At 35.9% G+C, this 16,911-nt stretch overlaps 2 protein-coding genes across 2 annotated transcripts; both read left to right on the forward strand.

Moving 5' to 3' along the window:
- Nucleotides 1–6,526: 6,526 nt before the first annotated feature.
- On the forward strand, nt 6,527–9,241 carry LOC113296204 (zinc finger MYM-type protein 1-like). The gene has a single exon (XM_026544529.1). The coding sequence runs from the start codon at nt 6,527–6,529 to the stop codon at nt 9,239–9,241; it is 2,715 nt and encodes a 904-aa protein (XP_026400314.1).
- A 4,535-nt stretch (nt 9,242–13,776) lies between these two features.
- LOC113296205 (protein NETWORKED 3A-like) lies at nt 13,777–14,928 on the forward strand. The gene is made up of 2 exons (XM_026544530.1): nt 13,777–13,867; nt 13,979–14,928. Exons 1-2 carry the CDS (start codon nt 13,777–13,779, stop codon nt 14,653–14,655), a joined length of 768 nt encoding a protein of 255 aa, XP_026400315.1. The 3' UTR covers nt 14,656–14,928.
- The last annotated feature ends 1,983 nt before the right edge of the window (nt 14,929–16,911 follow it).

Below are 16,911 nucleotides of genomic sequence, written 5' to 3' on the forward strand. Positions count from 1 at the left end.
GAATATCAATACATTCTTTGCTCAGTAAACAAAATCTTAGAGAAAAAAAGTATTCTTATTCATGTAAAGAGTTTTATTAGAGAATGCTTGACTTTCCTGGAGCTTGGCACAACAAGAAATTTTAGCAATCTTATTGAAATAATCATAGAGAATACGTAAAATTTGCAATATGAAAAAGATTATAGCTCATCACGTCAAAGCACTATTTGAGACAAATAGTACACCTGTTACATAATAATCTTATCTAGAAGGATTTTCATCGATAAGGTTCCAAAACTTGTGACTACCTGCTTGCACAAGGGTGAGCCGTATGCTCACCAGATGAATTATGATGATGTTTACCCTTGTTTTACCTCCTTTTTTTGTTAAGAGAAATCTTTTGGGACGCAAAAAATGATCATAGAAATTATTGTCATCATAATAGGAGACGAGATTGGAATCCTTACCTGAGATTTCTTGCCTTGAAGAGGATGAAAGTTTATCAATAAGATCCTTATATCCCGTAAGGATCAAATTCATGTTAGCTTGTTGAATCATTTCATTGATTAAAACAATAAATTTCTCAGAAAGTTTATGAGTATCCTTGTGAACCCATGTTTGGGGCGGATTCTCTGAGTTCTTCTTCAAACGATTTTGCATGCTACCTTTTTGACTTGTTTGAATATTTGTGCACCAAGCAGAACTGATATTCCTAAAAGCAAATTTTCCTGAATGTGTTTTCACCCTAAGTGGTTTAGACATTCGAATATCAGTTACACCCTTCAGAATTAAATCCAAGGTGTTTTGAGACGACCAAACTGTTAGAATATTTGTCGGTCGAACTCGCAAGTGTTGCTATCTCAAGCTTAGTTGATCCAAACTACATATACCTTGATTTCTAGTCTACTTATAGATACGTCTCGGATTAGGATAAAAGTGTGTAGCTGAGCATTAGACTTCACGACGTTCACCATTTGAAGAAGAAGATTTACTGAAGATTTTGGAAGAACTTCGACGACAAAAGGTATGTGGAGACTAAAACTTATCTATCACTCAGAAGTCTATTCAATTATATATTCTAATGAGACTAAGTCTGTTAGGGCATAGCTCGGTTGAACCCACCAAGAGTTTGTATTGTTATATTTTAGTGAATCAAAACTCATTTAAAGAGTCGCTTGATTATGTACTAGAGACAACTTCGATCGTATATGTTAAACTAGAAAGACTAGGATTATGAGACATACAAGTATTACTCGAAGACTTGGAGAATGTGAAGAAGTAACGAACTACAACGACGACATCATCCTTCCTATTGAGGTTAGTAATATTTTGACTTGAACTGTTTCATTCCTAACGTATCTTTCAAGTCGTGTTATATTGAAAACATAACTGTGAAGTTGTGAATGATTATACTCTAGTAGTAAGACATAGTATTAAGGAATTAGAATACGAAGTATAAAACTTATCATTTGAACTTCGTATATATAGACATCGACATAATCGTATGAATGCTATTGTGATTATGTGTATGTGTAAAGGTGAAGATTTCATCCTAGGAAACAATGTTTATATTTGTTTAAAGAAAGTACATTCATAAACTTGTTTTGTGAATCGAAAGGGAAATCGATAGGCTTATTGGTATCATTATTCATTGCATATCTTTGGATTACCAATATGTGTGAGTTAGTATAACCAATCATAATTTGTTATGTATCTTGGTAAAATTAATCACAGTGCCTGACTTATGTATTGGTATGACTTTTATTAGTGTAACCGATCATTACCTAAGATGGTATGATCGATATGTGTAATTGGTGTGACCGATCCTAGTAATTGGTGTGACCGATCACAAAAGAGTTGTGTAATCGATACTTGTAATTGGAGTAATCGGTCCTAGTAATTGGTGTAGCCGATCCTAGTGACTTGTGTAACCGATCACAAGTAATACCATTAGTATATGGTAACTGTATGGGCTGTCATAGGCACAACAAATTAATAAATATATTTCCCACTAATTAACTGGTAATATAGCGGTAGTAAGAGATCGTTCCCACAGAGAGCTGTGTAATTGATAAGTTATTTGTATTATCAAGATAAAGTAAATAACAAAGGGGGATTGGTTCAAAGATAATAGAAAGACAATAAAGAAGAAAGAGGCGATTAAGGAATCCTTCGCCGTTACCAAACGTTAACAGGACTAAAATACTTATATATCGTTCGTAAGAACCATTCATCACCAACCGTAGAATAGCAGCTATCCTTTGATATCCCCAAAACTACTTGTATCACCGGATAACATGTACGTGTAGTCACCAGATTCTATCCAACTGAGCCGCCTTGAGGTACGCTTACAAGGTGTAACTCGATCGAACGCTTTAGGGTTTGTGAATTTAGGTTTGATTCCAGCAGTTAAACTCAGTACGCTCGGTTCACTTACTGGTGTTGTTTCCACACACGATTGCTTTACAGAATCCCTTTGCAAGGTTTCATGTTTTCTACTTGTGTAGGAGATGCACGACAATTACGGATCACTCAACTCACTACTAGTAATAGAATGATTGATAGACTAATCTAGCGTGCACTCCAAACCAATCTAAGAATTAATCATAAACCCTATATATAATGAAAACAAACGATGATGGTAAAAACTCTCAATAGATTTGTATTATTAATAAAGCTTCGCTCTTGGAACATTGAATTCATCCTTAATCAACAAAGGATTTTAGCTACTCATAATACAAAAAAGATGAATAATGGTGGTTTCCTCCTAAAGGGGTAAACCCTAGGTTTTTGATGCAAAACTTGTGATATGAGATTCGATTGATCTCATTTTACATAACCTAATACCTTTTTATAGGTTTACATTACCTGGTCTCCAAGTATTTAGTTCGGTTCAAGAACCCGACCCGAAAACACGAACTAGCGACCCAAAACGTGCTTTTAGGCCTTCCAAGGAGTTTATACACGTTTTCCTACTTGCTAAGTACGCGTACCTCAAATTCCAGCAGACATTTTCGGAACTTGGGTATGCGTACCCGTATGCGTACCCTACTGTCTTCGGTATTCGATAAAAACTCGTTTTGGCCACAACTTCTTCGTCCGAACTCGAAATGACCTCATTATTTTTGAATTATTTTTATCTTTCAATTCTATTCAAGATGGTGATGAGAAATCCTTAATTTGAATGAGTTAAGATCAGTCTTTGGCCCTTCTCTTGATTTTGAGCGTTTTGCTCCTTTTCGTCGCACTTCTTCCACTTCTCTTGGACTTGGGCGCTTGGATACTTAGAATAATTCTCTTCTTAGCTCTTTTCGGCACTTTGTAGCTCCTTTTTGGATGATTCACCTAATAGAGACAAATAATAGAAAACAATAGTAATAATACGAATACATGCAAGAATAATAGCTAAAGCAAGTATGGAATGGACACTAAAATCATATGAATTATATATGCACTTATCAGTAACCGGTCCTGGTAATTGATGTAACCGATCCTGGTTACTGATGTAACCGGCTCCAGTAACCATATGGAGTCAGAACCGATCCTTGTGTTTGGTAGAACCGTAAACCCATGATTAGTGAATTAATATTTGATCAATCACATAGTTCTTGGAATACAAATGAACCAATTCTAAACTCGTTTGGAAGTGTGATATAATCGGTTCCAAGATTGTTAATATGGAAAAGGATTTTCAAAGAAAAGATGTGGATATACTTTGAACACAATCAGTAACTCTGATCTTTTATTGTTCAAAGATATTCCTTAATAACTCAAGGAGATCCCGGACCAAAATAAATTAAGAATCTTTTAATGAAGGTTGTTAGTTTTATATGCTTTTAGTTACCAGCAATTAAATGCATATCTCTGGAAAATAAAGATTGGTAATGTGCATTTACTAATTGGAGATTTTCTAGTGAGATTTCAGAAATATTGGACAAAGCATTTCCAGGAATTATGAAAACCGATTTGGATATTTATTGCATATCTTGAGAATATTCGATTTTGGAAATTCCTTGGTGTCCAAACATCCTTGGTCTATAAATACCTAAGTTTGCATTTCGAGCAAACCATCCTAAGAGATAGAAAAACTACCTTGTTGTGTTGTTACTGGTGGAGCCTTCTATTCGGAGAGAAAAGTACCCTAATTAGGCGAAATCTCTTACGAATGCTCGTTTAAAGACTTCTGTGAGATCAAGAATCTCTACGAGTACCGTTGGTGGGAAACTAGATAATTGCAGTTTATTTTAGTTTTCGATTGATTTGATTAACTAACGGTTGTTGAATTTTGATTGCACCTAGTTAGTTTATTGTTAATAATATAAGATTCACTCAAACTATATCGAAGTGTCGACGAGATCCTTAGAACTGTTTGTAGATCTAAAGACGTCTTGTGATAATCCATTGTTAACAGACTCCGTTCTGTGCGTGATTGATCACAAGAGATTCAAGTTGTGGTGTGCAGGTGTTTATTGAATACTAAAGAAAATTTGAAGACAAAGAAGATTTCTTATTGGTTTCATATCTTTGGTGTGCACAAAACTTGATCGGCTAGGATCCAACTGTAATAGATTTATCTTTGATATATTTGATTGATTAGTTGCGTGGATCGGCATCACTATATAGTATCTTGGTGGACTCTATATTTAATTGCAAATTCTAAACTCTGCTACTTTGGTAGTTGTTGGATAGATAGATCTTTAACCCGACAAAGGAGTTTATTGGATTAAACAAAAGAGCCTTTGTCAAACTCTTATCACTGAGATTGAATAGAGTTGTTACCGAACAGATTTGTTGTTCCTTTACTGTTTGGAATATGAACCAAAGGAATTGTTCTAGTGCGTGCACTTATCGAATGTCGGAAGCGCAAGGATACTGGAGAAACTAGGTGAACTATAAGTTTAGTTGCTTGGTCTCAACTATACGAAGTTGGTTTAGATTTTGTATGGCGGCTTAATTCTGAGAGTATTCAATTCTGGACTAGGTCCCGAGGTTTTTCTGCATTTGCGGTTTCCTCGTTAACAAAATCTTGCTGTGTCATTTACTTTTTTTTTCGCAATTATAATTGTTGTTATTATAATTTAAAGTAAATTACACAAACGTTAATTCCGTATTACTTGATAGTGATCCTATAGAGTTTGGTTAAGTCCGAACCTATTATCAAGTAATCACACTTTGATTGTTATATTGTATCGCTCTCATATCCATAGATGATCACACAAAATGTGAATACCGATTTGTTGTATTATCTCGACTTAGTCCATAGATAATCACTTTCGCAACTGTAGAACTTTTGAGAAAGACTACACCTTCAAAATAGATTTAGATTTGATCATTGATACAAAATCGTTGGTGCTTAGTTGGGCTGCAGTTGCAGGTAAAAGGATTCATCTGAATTTTGCAGGTTCAGTTCATAACAACTGGGAAGCAATTTTAGTGTGATCTTCGTTGTACATTTTCTTTTTCTTTTTGCAGCTACTTCTGGTAGCTTTTCAGTAAATTCTTTTTTGTAATAATTTCTTCTCTTTCGATAAAAAACAAAACAAAAAAAAAAGCTACTTTCGAATGTGCATCCAAACATGTTATTAGTGATGCTAACAATAGTGGTTCATGGGTATAGAGGGGTATTTGTGATCTCGAGATTGTTAAACTCCGCCTGTTAGGAAGTGTGGTAATCATAAAGATATTCATGTATGGACATATAATTAGGTGCCAAACCGAAATGCCAAACTTAACTTTAATTTTGCCTTTGCAAGGATGGTTAAATCAATATTTTTCTGTTTTTACTTTTGACTTCAGGGCACGCGATTGGCTTCTACTCCAGACTTTTACTTCTTGTAACCAAACACCTTCTTTCAAAGCAGGGCCGGCCCTGAGGCAAAGTCAACGAAGGTTGACTTTGGGGCAGCAGCTAAAGGGGCAGCAAAATATCTAGGGGGTTTGTGATAAAAAAATGAAAATGAAGGTTTAAAACATGAGTACAGAAAGTAAAAAGGATGTATAGGAAGATAAGTAGGGGCATATTATGAATAAGAACTTACTTTAAAGGCTTATTGCTCAATATATAATAAATATCATATATTACATAGATTTTTCTCTCTCGATTTTTCTATCAAAATCTCGTCTTCTTCCTTATTTCCTTCCCTGCTCCTCTGTCTCTTCGTCTTCGGCTCTTCCACAGTTCCACTTGAGCCATTGTTGCGACACCACCATCTCCACGGTAAGTAGAATCAAAACCCCAATTCAATCATGAAGCATAAGATAGATTGACATTTATATATTATAATTGATTTTGCATCTAATCTTTGGTTTTCAGTTAGTATAACTTAAGTGCATTTTTAGGGAAAAAAGTTTTAAACCCCCAATTCAATCATAAGAATAGATTATCATGTATGTTCTATGATTGATTTAAATGTTATCTTTTGATTCTCAGTTAACATTACTTAATTGTATATTTTAGGGCAAATTTTTTTTAATTGAACCCCCAATTTTTAGTGAAACTTTTTTGTTTATTGTTCTTGTTTGCTGAGCATTTTTCTTTGTTGAATCAATGGCAGGTATGCCTCTGAAAAGAAAACAATCATCTGGATGTCAAAATAGGAAGAACCAAAAAAAGAGATTGGCATCTACTAAATCTCTTGCAGGTTCTTTTGATAAGTTTTTGATTAGGAATCAACCAATAGTTGGGAACGCCACCAACGAAGATGATGCTACAGCTGATAAGGGTATGAATGAGGGGAATGAGAACGATGGTATTGCTGATAATGGCATGAATGAGGGGAATGTAAGTGATGGGGCTGCTGATAATGGGATTGAGAAGGATAATGTGAATGTTGGTATTGGTGTTGCTAATAATGGTGTTAATGAGGGGATTAATGGGAATGTGAATGTTGTTGTTGATGATAATGGTGTTAATGACAATGAGAATTATGGAAGTGCTGCTAACGGTATGAATGATTGTGTCTATGAGGTGAATAATGAGAATAAAGGTGCTGATGGTGATAATAGAGATAGAAATGAGGATGATGCAAACACAACAACAGAAAATAATGAAGTTGGAAATTGTGGTGATAAGTTAACAGATAGAGACATGCTTGATCCAGGTCATTGGGAAACAATTGATAAAAAACTTGTTGATTTTTTGGTAGAGAAGGGTCCGGTAAGAGTTGACAATATCATATTCCCTAGAGATGACAAGAACGATTGTTTCTCTAGCTATCATTACTTTCGGAAATTGAGCAATTTTGAGAAACAAGATAGAAAATGGTTAGTGTATTCGAAAACTTTGGACAAGGTATTCTGTTTTTGTTGTAAACTGTTCATGAAAAGGGAAAGTAATTATCAGTTGTGCAGTACTGGGTTTAATGATTGGAATAACCTAAGTGGAAGACTCGCAAGTCATGAAAACTGTGGAGTGCATCATCGTTGTATGTATGATTGGCTTGAGTTGGAATTAAGATTGAGAAAGGAAAAAACTATCAACAAAAGAATACAAGAACAGATCAAGAAAGAGAGAAAACATTATAAAGAAGTATTGGAGAGGATGAAGGATGAAGTGTTGTTTCTAGCGAAGAATGGTTTAGCATTTCGTGGCGATAATGAGAAAGTTTATACAAAAAACAATGGTAACTTCTTAAGCTTCATAGAGACACTTGGAAAATATGATCCCGTGTTAAAGTATCATCTGGAGAGCATTGAAAAGAATGAAATGCGTACTCATTATCTCAGCCACAAGATTCAAAACGAAATGATTTCAATGCTTGCCGATGCAACGAGAAAGCTTATTGTCAAGAAAATCCACGAAGCCAAATACTTTTTAGTTATTCTTGATTGTACTCCTGATGTTTCTCGCAGGGAACAAATGTCTATTATCATCCGATGCGTAGATGTTTCAACGGCAAGAATCGAAGAGTATTATCTTGGGTTTTTGCGAGTGGAAGATAAAACAGGAGAAGGTTTATTTTTTGAACTTGAAGATGCATTAATCAATCTTGGGTTAAACATTGATGATATAAGAGGACAAGGGTATGACAATGGAGCAAACATGAAAGGAAAACATAAAGGTGTGCAGGCAAGATTACTCGAGATCAATCCAAGAGCTTTCTACACACCATGTGCTTGTCATAGTCTTAATCTCATACTTTCAGATATGGCCAAGTCTTGTCCTAAAGCAAGTTCTTTTTTTGGATCCATACAACGTATTTATACACTTTTTTCAGCTTCAACCAACCGGTGGGATGTATTTAAAGAGGAGATTGGAAAGAAGGGATGGACACTTAAACCGTTGTCAGATACACGGTGGGAAAGCCGTGTCGCAAGTGTCAAAGCAATAAGATACCAAGCTCCGAAAATTCGAAATGCTTTAGAGAGATTGCGAGATTCATCCCCTATCTCTCAAGAAGTCAGTACTGCCGACAGCTTAGTAAGTTTTGACTTGCATAATTTTGAATTTTATCTTAGCTTGACTATCTGGTATAGACTTCTGTTTGTTGTTAATACTGTGAGTAAGTCATTGCAATCTAAAGATATGGACATCGGTGTTGCTATACAACAAATGAAAGGTCTTATTGAGTTTTTTAAAGACTTTAGAGTAAATGGGTTTCAAAAGGCAATGGATGAAGCTAAGGATATTGCAAGAGCGATGGGAAATGAACCTACATTTCATGAAGTTCGTAACACCCGTACTACCGAACCAACATCAGGTGAGGAGTTTTTTAGAAAAAATTACTTCTTATATATAGTAGATAGTGCTATGTCTTCATTCCGAACCAGATTTGAACAATTTCAAATGTACGAAGAAATATTTGGGTTTTTGTATGACTTGAACACGTTGAAATATATGAGTGAGGATGAATTGATGAGTGCATGTGTTGCACTTGAAGCTTATTTGAAGCATGGTAGATCTAGTGATATTGATGGCAGGAAATTATGTATGAAACTAATCGTCATGCGAATTGTACTACCTAGTTCGTGTAGTAAGCCAATCGATGTCTTACAATTTTTACTAAGAATGGGTGGTTGTTACCCTAATGCATGGATTTCTTATAGGATATTGCTTACGATTCCAGTCACAGTCGCCTCTGCGGAAAGAAGTTTTTCTAAGCTAAAGTTGATTTTCTCGTATCTTCGATCAACTATGTCGCAGGAAAGACTAGTAGGATTATCTATGTTAGCAATTGAAAATGACATGGCTATGCAAGTTGATTTTAAAATTGTACTTTCTGATTTCGCATCCAGGAATGCAAGAAGGGTCATTTTCGAATAGATCGTAATCTATGTTATTATTCGAATCGAATGAACTGTTATTATTATTGTTTTTTTGAATATATGTTCTGTTGAGATATTTGACAAGCTTGTGGAAACATTTGGGAACTTAATATATGTATTTATAGGCTTAAATATGACAGAAAATGAGGCTAACATAGTTTGTACACCACCTTATGCTCCTGACTGTAGTTTGCTGGGGGGGCAACATTTTTTGGGTAAGCTTTGGGGAAGCAAAATGCCAGGGCCGGCCCTATTTCAAAGTGTGCCCCATAATGCACTACGTACATGTCCAATCGTCCAAAAAGACGTCCAAAAAGAAAAACTATTATAAAGTAAGAGTCTTGATAGTTCACATCACCACCAAAAGAAATTCATGCATGGAGAAGCGTTTCAGAAAGAAAAAAACTGAAAGGGAGAAGAAGAAGCGACAGAGTTTTCCTCATGATGCTACTGCTATTATTCCGTCTGATGCCATGTTCTATGAAATACTCACAAGGGTTCCTCTTAAGAGTTTGGCGCAATTCAGGTGCGTATGCAAAGACCCGTCTAACTTACTCGATACTCCGTTATTCCTTAAGCGGCAAAAGTCATGTCAGAATGACATGACAAAATTTTGGGAATAAGAAACGTATTAGGATCCATCATACAAAAGCGATTCCGCGGCCGGTACCAGAAGAAGATGTCTATTATCTCTCAGATGAGGATATAATATTTCTCAAAGAACATATTCGGAGTGCTGATTTCATTACATATATAGACAGTAAAGCTCTGCTTTCATAATCATTAATAGCTGGTTTATACGAGTTTTACCTTATTTGAGTCTCATCTATTTAACTTGTATTATGAATATAATTCAAAACTACTGGCATTTGTTCTCTTTTTTCCCTCTCCAGTAGTGTTTCGGAATTTAATGGTCTACTCCATTATTATTTGATGATAAGGTACAGAAAAAGCAACCGAACCGGCACGAATCCTTAGGCTTTGTTTGGTAAAATTTATGATTACCTATTTATGATTATAGATAATCATAAATTGATAAATGATTTTGATATAATCATTTTTAAAATAAATTTTTCCAAACACTTTTTTCAAATAATTGATTATCATAGAATGATGATCTCGAAAAGGAGAAGAAAGAACAATGATTTACGATATTTTTTTAATCCTATGTTGCTTTGATGTCTCTTGATAGTTTAGAGAAAATAAGAAGAAAAAAATTCAATTTGAGTTTCTTAGAAAAAATAATTGATTATAATAAATTTTCAAAACAACTTTTTTCTGTTTATGGAAATAATGGATTTTTTCAATTATGATTAAAATAAGTAATTATTATAATGGTTACCAAACACATATAGAATCCATTATAATCTACATAATGGATTATGGGCCGATAATCCATTAAAATAATGGTTACCAAACAACCCCTTAGAGTGGGAACACGACCACTAGGTTTAGAACACAAACAAAGCCAGAGATAACACAAGAGGAATAGCAGATTTCAACAAGTATAAAAAGCTGCTTATAATTGTAAGGAAGGCGTGGGGTGACCAAAACATCGAGAGCGGAGGTAGCTTTAACATTAGTTAGCCAGGACTCTCGGGTCATATCGGTTGGTGTGCCTGACGGTGTTTTAGACTCACCCATGAGTTAGACGAGCTAAGGTCAAGTGCACCACTTGAAGAACAAGTGCTGTGCCAGGGTGAGATCGCCAACCAGCACCGAAAGGTATGAACCGGAAACAACTTGTGATGAGTATCGAACAAAATGCATCAAATACACGAGATAAATATAAAAAATAATGTAAATTACTATCTTTAGTCTAATTAAAGTAATATTTTATAACTTGATCTTCACTTAAAAAATGATACAAAATCAATTAAAATGCAAAAGAAATCGAGCGGCGTTCAGCTGACGGTATGGAAGAACTTTTATTATACTAAGTTGCCCCCACATGAGAAAAAGTTTGGCTCCGTCATTGATCAGAATCGAATATTAGCGGATAAATATCCGACAGCTAAACCTATACCTAACATTTAATATCAAATATCTGATACCGCTTAACCTGTCGGGTACGTATATCTAAATATCGGACGGATATTCATCCGTTGATAGCCCCACCAGCCAGGAAACCAGCAACCATAATGCACTATGTTCAAGGAACGACTACGGTACACGCCAAGTCGACCAAAGACGAAAAACTAGTATAAAGTAAGAATTTTTGATGCGTCACATGACCACCTCAAGAAGTTGATACATGAAGAAGGGTTTCAGAAAGAAAAAACCTAGAAAGGTGAAGAAGCAGCAGAATTTTCCTAATGATGCTACTACTATTGTAATTATCACAAAATTGGTTAAAAAGACCAAAATCAACAATTCCTGGATGAAATGGACAGTTAGACTTTGATACTGTTTAAATGGACAAAAATGTAAAATAGGCAGGATGTAACCAGTTTCATCGTGCCCATTTTCAAATATTTTTTCTTATTTTTAATTTACACAGGATGTATCCAGTTTCATCCTTGCTATTTTTTAAATTTAAGTTAGGATGAAACCAGTTTCATCCTTACTATTTTTTTTGGCCATTTCACCCAATCTATTTTTTACTCGTCCCATTTGTACCGTGATTTAAAAATATTTGTACAAATAACCCATTTTCCGTACAATTATTCCGTCTGATGTCATAATCTATGAAATACTCACAAGACTTCCTCGTAAGAGTTTGGCGCGATTCAGGTGCGTATGCAAAGACTGGTCAGCCTTGTTCGATACTCCATTATTCCTTGAGCTACGAAAGTCACGTCGCAAGAAAAAGATTGTGAATAAGAAACGTTTTAGGATCCGTCCTCCGATTCCAAGGAAAATACTAGAATATTTCTGGATACATATTTTTTCCAACAACATGTTCCGAGTGCTGGTTTTAAATATATAGACCGTAAAGCCCTGCTTGCGTAATCATTAATTAATACCTTGTTTATATGAGTTCTATCTTAACTTGAGTTTCATCTATTTAACTTGTATTTGGTAAGACCATGATTCCGATGCCAGCAGGCTCAACGGCAATTCCTTGCAACAGCCATCCCAATCCCAAGTGCACCACCTGAAGAGAAAGTGATGTGCCAGGGCAAGATCTTCTACCAACACCGAAAGGAATGAATTGGAAACCACGTTCTCTGCTAACATCCACCTCCATGCCGGCCAGATCAGAAATCTTTCTGGTTTAAACTTTGATGCATTGGACCAAACTTGTGGGTCTCGTCGAATCTTCGAGATATTCATAATGCAATGTGGTATCCAAGGATCGACGATTCAATGCTCAGTAGATTCTCTAGTCATAAGAGGACCAGGAGGATATAAACGCAGTGTTTAGAGGTTCTTGATATCGCTCATCAACTTGTCTTTCTCTATTTGACCATTTCTTCATAGAACCCACAATAGAGCAACCATTAGAGAACGATGAAATGATGAAAAGAGTAATCTTTTTCTTCTTGTTCACGTGTTTTAGTACTTCTTTAACTCTTCCATTTTGGTACAACCCAAAATTTGATGGAGGAGAATAGAAGAAAATATAAAGACCTTAAAGACCATTAAAAGCTAATTGAAGAAAATTTCATCGAGCAACTGGACCATCACTGAGTAAGAATGCAAGGACAAGTCCGCAAATTTGCTTACGGTGGTGCATATGTATATCAGTATATGAATCTAGAAAGTGTAGGGTTACAAATATGATCAGATTCTTCTGGAATTGAACACAATCACCTCTGACCACTATGAAAAGCGTAAACAAGACTTGGCAAAAAGAAAAGATACTACCGTGAAGTAGGTAAGAGCTAATTATCAATAAAGCCAACTTGACCAGTAGTTGTCAAATGTATTCATGAGATGCCAAATGAAGGAAACCAAGGCATAAAAGATTCCCATGCCATAATCACACCTCAAACTTCCAACTACACCAACCCTCAGCAATGCTATTAGAATCAACACTTAACGTAGAATCAATTGAACAAGCACTCATATAGACCAACTTTGGACCTTAACTATTCATTTTCTTTATATATAAACTCCTAGGTATAGTAACTGGAACACTAATACATAAAGAAACTTAACCATAAAAATGGACTAAATGAGCAGGCACCTTTTAAGTCATCTACTAATATAGAGATGCACATATGGGAATGTGACAGTTTCGAAGTGCCTGCTCATTGTGTTGTATCATGCACTTGACTGCCGACAGCATGTCTCAAAATCATATTTTGCGATAAAAAAAATTTAGTCCAAGGAAAAAAAAAAAGTCCGGATGATGCATATACATAGTAAATAGGCAAAAGTCAAACAGGACTTAGTATAGGAATTTGAATACCAACTAATCTTTCCATTTAATTCAAAAAACTTAGAGCAAATTTAGCTGAAATTAAGCAGACTAATTGGTGCAGATCAGTTTGAATTTTATATTCTTATTAAAGGAAACATAGAAAACTTGTGTTCTTCTTAAACAAGTTTTGAACAACTTCGTTCTTGCATTTATAAATCTTTTTAATGGAGAATAACAAGAAGGTTGCTTGTTCATGGTGGTTGGGTAAACATATCGATTCCAATCAATCTCCATGGCTTCAATCTACTCTCAATGGTAATATCGATCACTATATACTTTGTCCTTCTCAAATATGACTAATTTAGCCTCTTATTCTAATTTCATTATTCGATAATATTGGATTGAAATGGATGTCGTTATATGCAGATTTGGATGACAAAATGAAGGCTATCGTATCACTTATTATGCAAGACGATGGAGACACTTTTGCTCAAAGAGCGGAGATGTACTACAAGAACAGAACTCAACTGGTGAAAATGATGGAAGAGTTTCATAGATCATATCGTTGTTTAGCTGAACGATACGATCGGTTAAGGCCTGAATCGGATCATTCTTTAAACTCTTTCTTAAATGTCGAAAGCAGCCAAAACATAGACAGCAATGGGGCTAATGGGAACAGTACTGCCGGTACTAATGATCCCAATCCAGCAACATCTGTACGTGCTGCCGAAGATCCTGAATCCAACACCGTGGAACATGATTCACATGATGCTGAATTACTTGACACGAAGGAAGAATGCGAAGCGGATAACAATGATGAAAAGGAGCAACGTGGGAGACAGATTGCTAGCTACTGTGAAAACGGCGATATGTGGTCTGATATGAAAATGCAAGTTTCAAAGCTAATCGAAGAAAATACAAAACAACAGTCGGAGTTGATAAGACGAAACAATGAAAAGAGAAAAGCCATTAAAGACCTTTGTTTGCAACTAGACAAACTAACTGAAGAAAACATGATTCTTCGGTCTCGCATTCCAAACTTGAAGGGAAGGCTTCTTGGAGTCCTCTTGGGTGGATGCCCATCTAGGAAGGAATATGAGTAGTCTTGGTAGGGTTATTGGTTTTTCACATTATGGACTTGTATTGTAATGTTCTGCACTTTTCTATGTAATGGCTCGTCAGAATGTTAATGACGCCACTTACTGCAAGTCCGAAAAATAATTTTCAAAATCTTACCTTCCATTGGCGCAATACTCCGATCACCTCATCAGTATGTCAGATTTTCCACACCATATATGCAATACATCTTAATCACTAGTTTGGTGCATATCTTCGTCTTCCAGAACGGCATAGGCCATCCACTAATCTTAGTACTGTACGTGTATTATGTGTTGGTTTCGATTGATAAAACATTGAGCTTATGGGAATTGTAATAACCAGTAATTTGAAGAGCTACCAAGCATTTTAAAATTTATAGCGTAAGTACAGGTTGTACATTGGTCCCTAAACTACTTCCTAAATCCTTCATTCAGGAATTCTTAGAAACTTGGGAAATTACAGGATCCAAACCCCAATCTCTCCTATGTGAGGGAGCATGAGAACCATTCTTCTCATAAATAATTAATAGGGTAAAAAGCAGGGATAAGCCTGTTTTTTTGAACTTTGCAAATATAGGGTGGTTTTGACCGTTTTATTGAAAAACGGCTAACGGTGGTTATCCACCTTTTTGGCACCGTTAGTGTAGAGTAAAAATACTTATAAGTCCTTCAACTCGTTGAGTTTCTTGTTAACTCGGTTTGGTTTGTACACGTCACCATATATGTACACGTCACCATCTGAATCAGTCACCTGACTCTCTGAGTCAACTCGCCTGAACTGGATTTTGGCCAAGTTTTGACTGTTTCCTAGTAATTTCCCGGCCATAATTTAAGTCCATTCCTTTATATCTCAGGCCTGAACTTTCCCCTGTATAACCACCAATACCATTTCTGTAGCAGCCAACCAACATGACTCAGTTGTAACCATTCAAAACATCTCCTTCCAAACCATTGTAGCATTCGCTGCATCTCAGCAGTATCTGTAACTGCACATCACCACCAGTTCAAGATACCCAACACATTGGTCATTGTGATCTCAGTAACATCATCTCAATTTTGTGTTCTTCATTTACCAGTCCATAGCAGCATCATCATCCTATCAGCTCAACAACACAAACCCACTGCAACACCGCCTAACTCCTCTAGCTGCAATTGCAACCGACAACTCTGTAGCTTTAGTTCATACTCTTTCTAGAGGAGAAACATACATCTTCTCATCCCATTTCAACAACACCAGTGTCATCTTCTATACAAGCCCCAATTCATCTCAGAACAACTCAAACCCCAATCCTCATTCTGTTAATACCCAGAATCACTGCCACAATCTTCTCAGCAGAAAATACAACATCAATATGACCCATAATTTTCGCTTCCGATACAGATCCGTGCTATAACTTATAAATTCACCACAACCCATAGCAGCAACAGCTCAATCTCGTTCATCCCTGTCCTTGGCTTCATAAATTATCAAAATCCCAAACCAACTCTTTCACAGACCCATCCATTCATATGTTGAACTTCAAATTCATAACAGATTCAAACCGTAACTGTGATTCTCAACAGCAAACACCCTTACCAGAATCCTCAATCCGCCCTTAACTCTGCCCATTTGAAAACCATCAAGAACCCTTATCCTTCGAAATCAACTGGTACAACCAAAATTATAATCGAAACAGCAAACCCCTGTTCTACAACATTAATTCACAAATACAAATCCTTGTTTTTCCCTGTAGTTTCCTAACATACATCTAAAACCCTTTGAACTCATTAATTTCATCACCACAGCACCACCAATCCTAGCAAACCATTCAAACAAATCTTCATCAGCAACACTCGAATTCAATCAACCTAAACCCATCTTCCTTATTCTTCTAAACATTTATTCTCCTCCATTAATCTTCACTGCAACTTAATGAAGTTGTAGATCAATAATTTCATATCACCAGAACCATGCTACAACTCACCTTTTCAGCAGTATCATTTCTCGAATTCAGCCAAAACCCATGAATTCAACACACACGATCTTTCTCTTCCAGCTTCAGATCTCATCAAAACCCTTGAATCAGACAACACAAGATCAATTCCATCATCTTCACAGCACCAGTACAAACTCTGCACTGTTAACAATTCGACCTAAATCCATGAAAGACAAATTCATGTCTTAACCCTGTTTCTTCTTGATTTCACTAAGCTTCATTTGCTTCTTGACCTCAGATTCATGTCTTAATCGATCGGCAAATACCCTCGGTTCACCATTTTCAT

This window comes from Papaver somniferum, chromosome 7 (genome assembly GCF_003573695.1).
Source record: "Papaver somniferum cultivar HN1 chromosome 7, ASM357369v1, whole genome shotgun sequence".
NCBI lineage: Eukaryota > Viridiplantae > Streptophyta > Magnoliopsida > Ranunculales > Papaveraceae > Papaver > Papaver somniferum.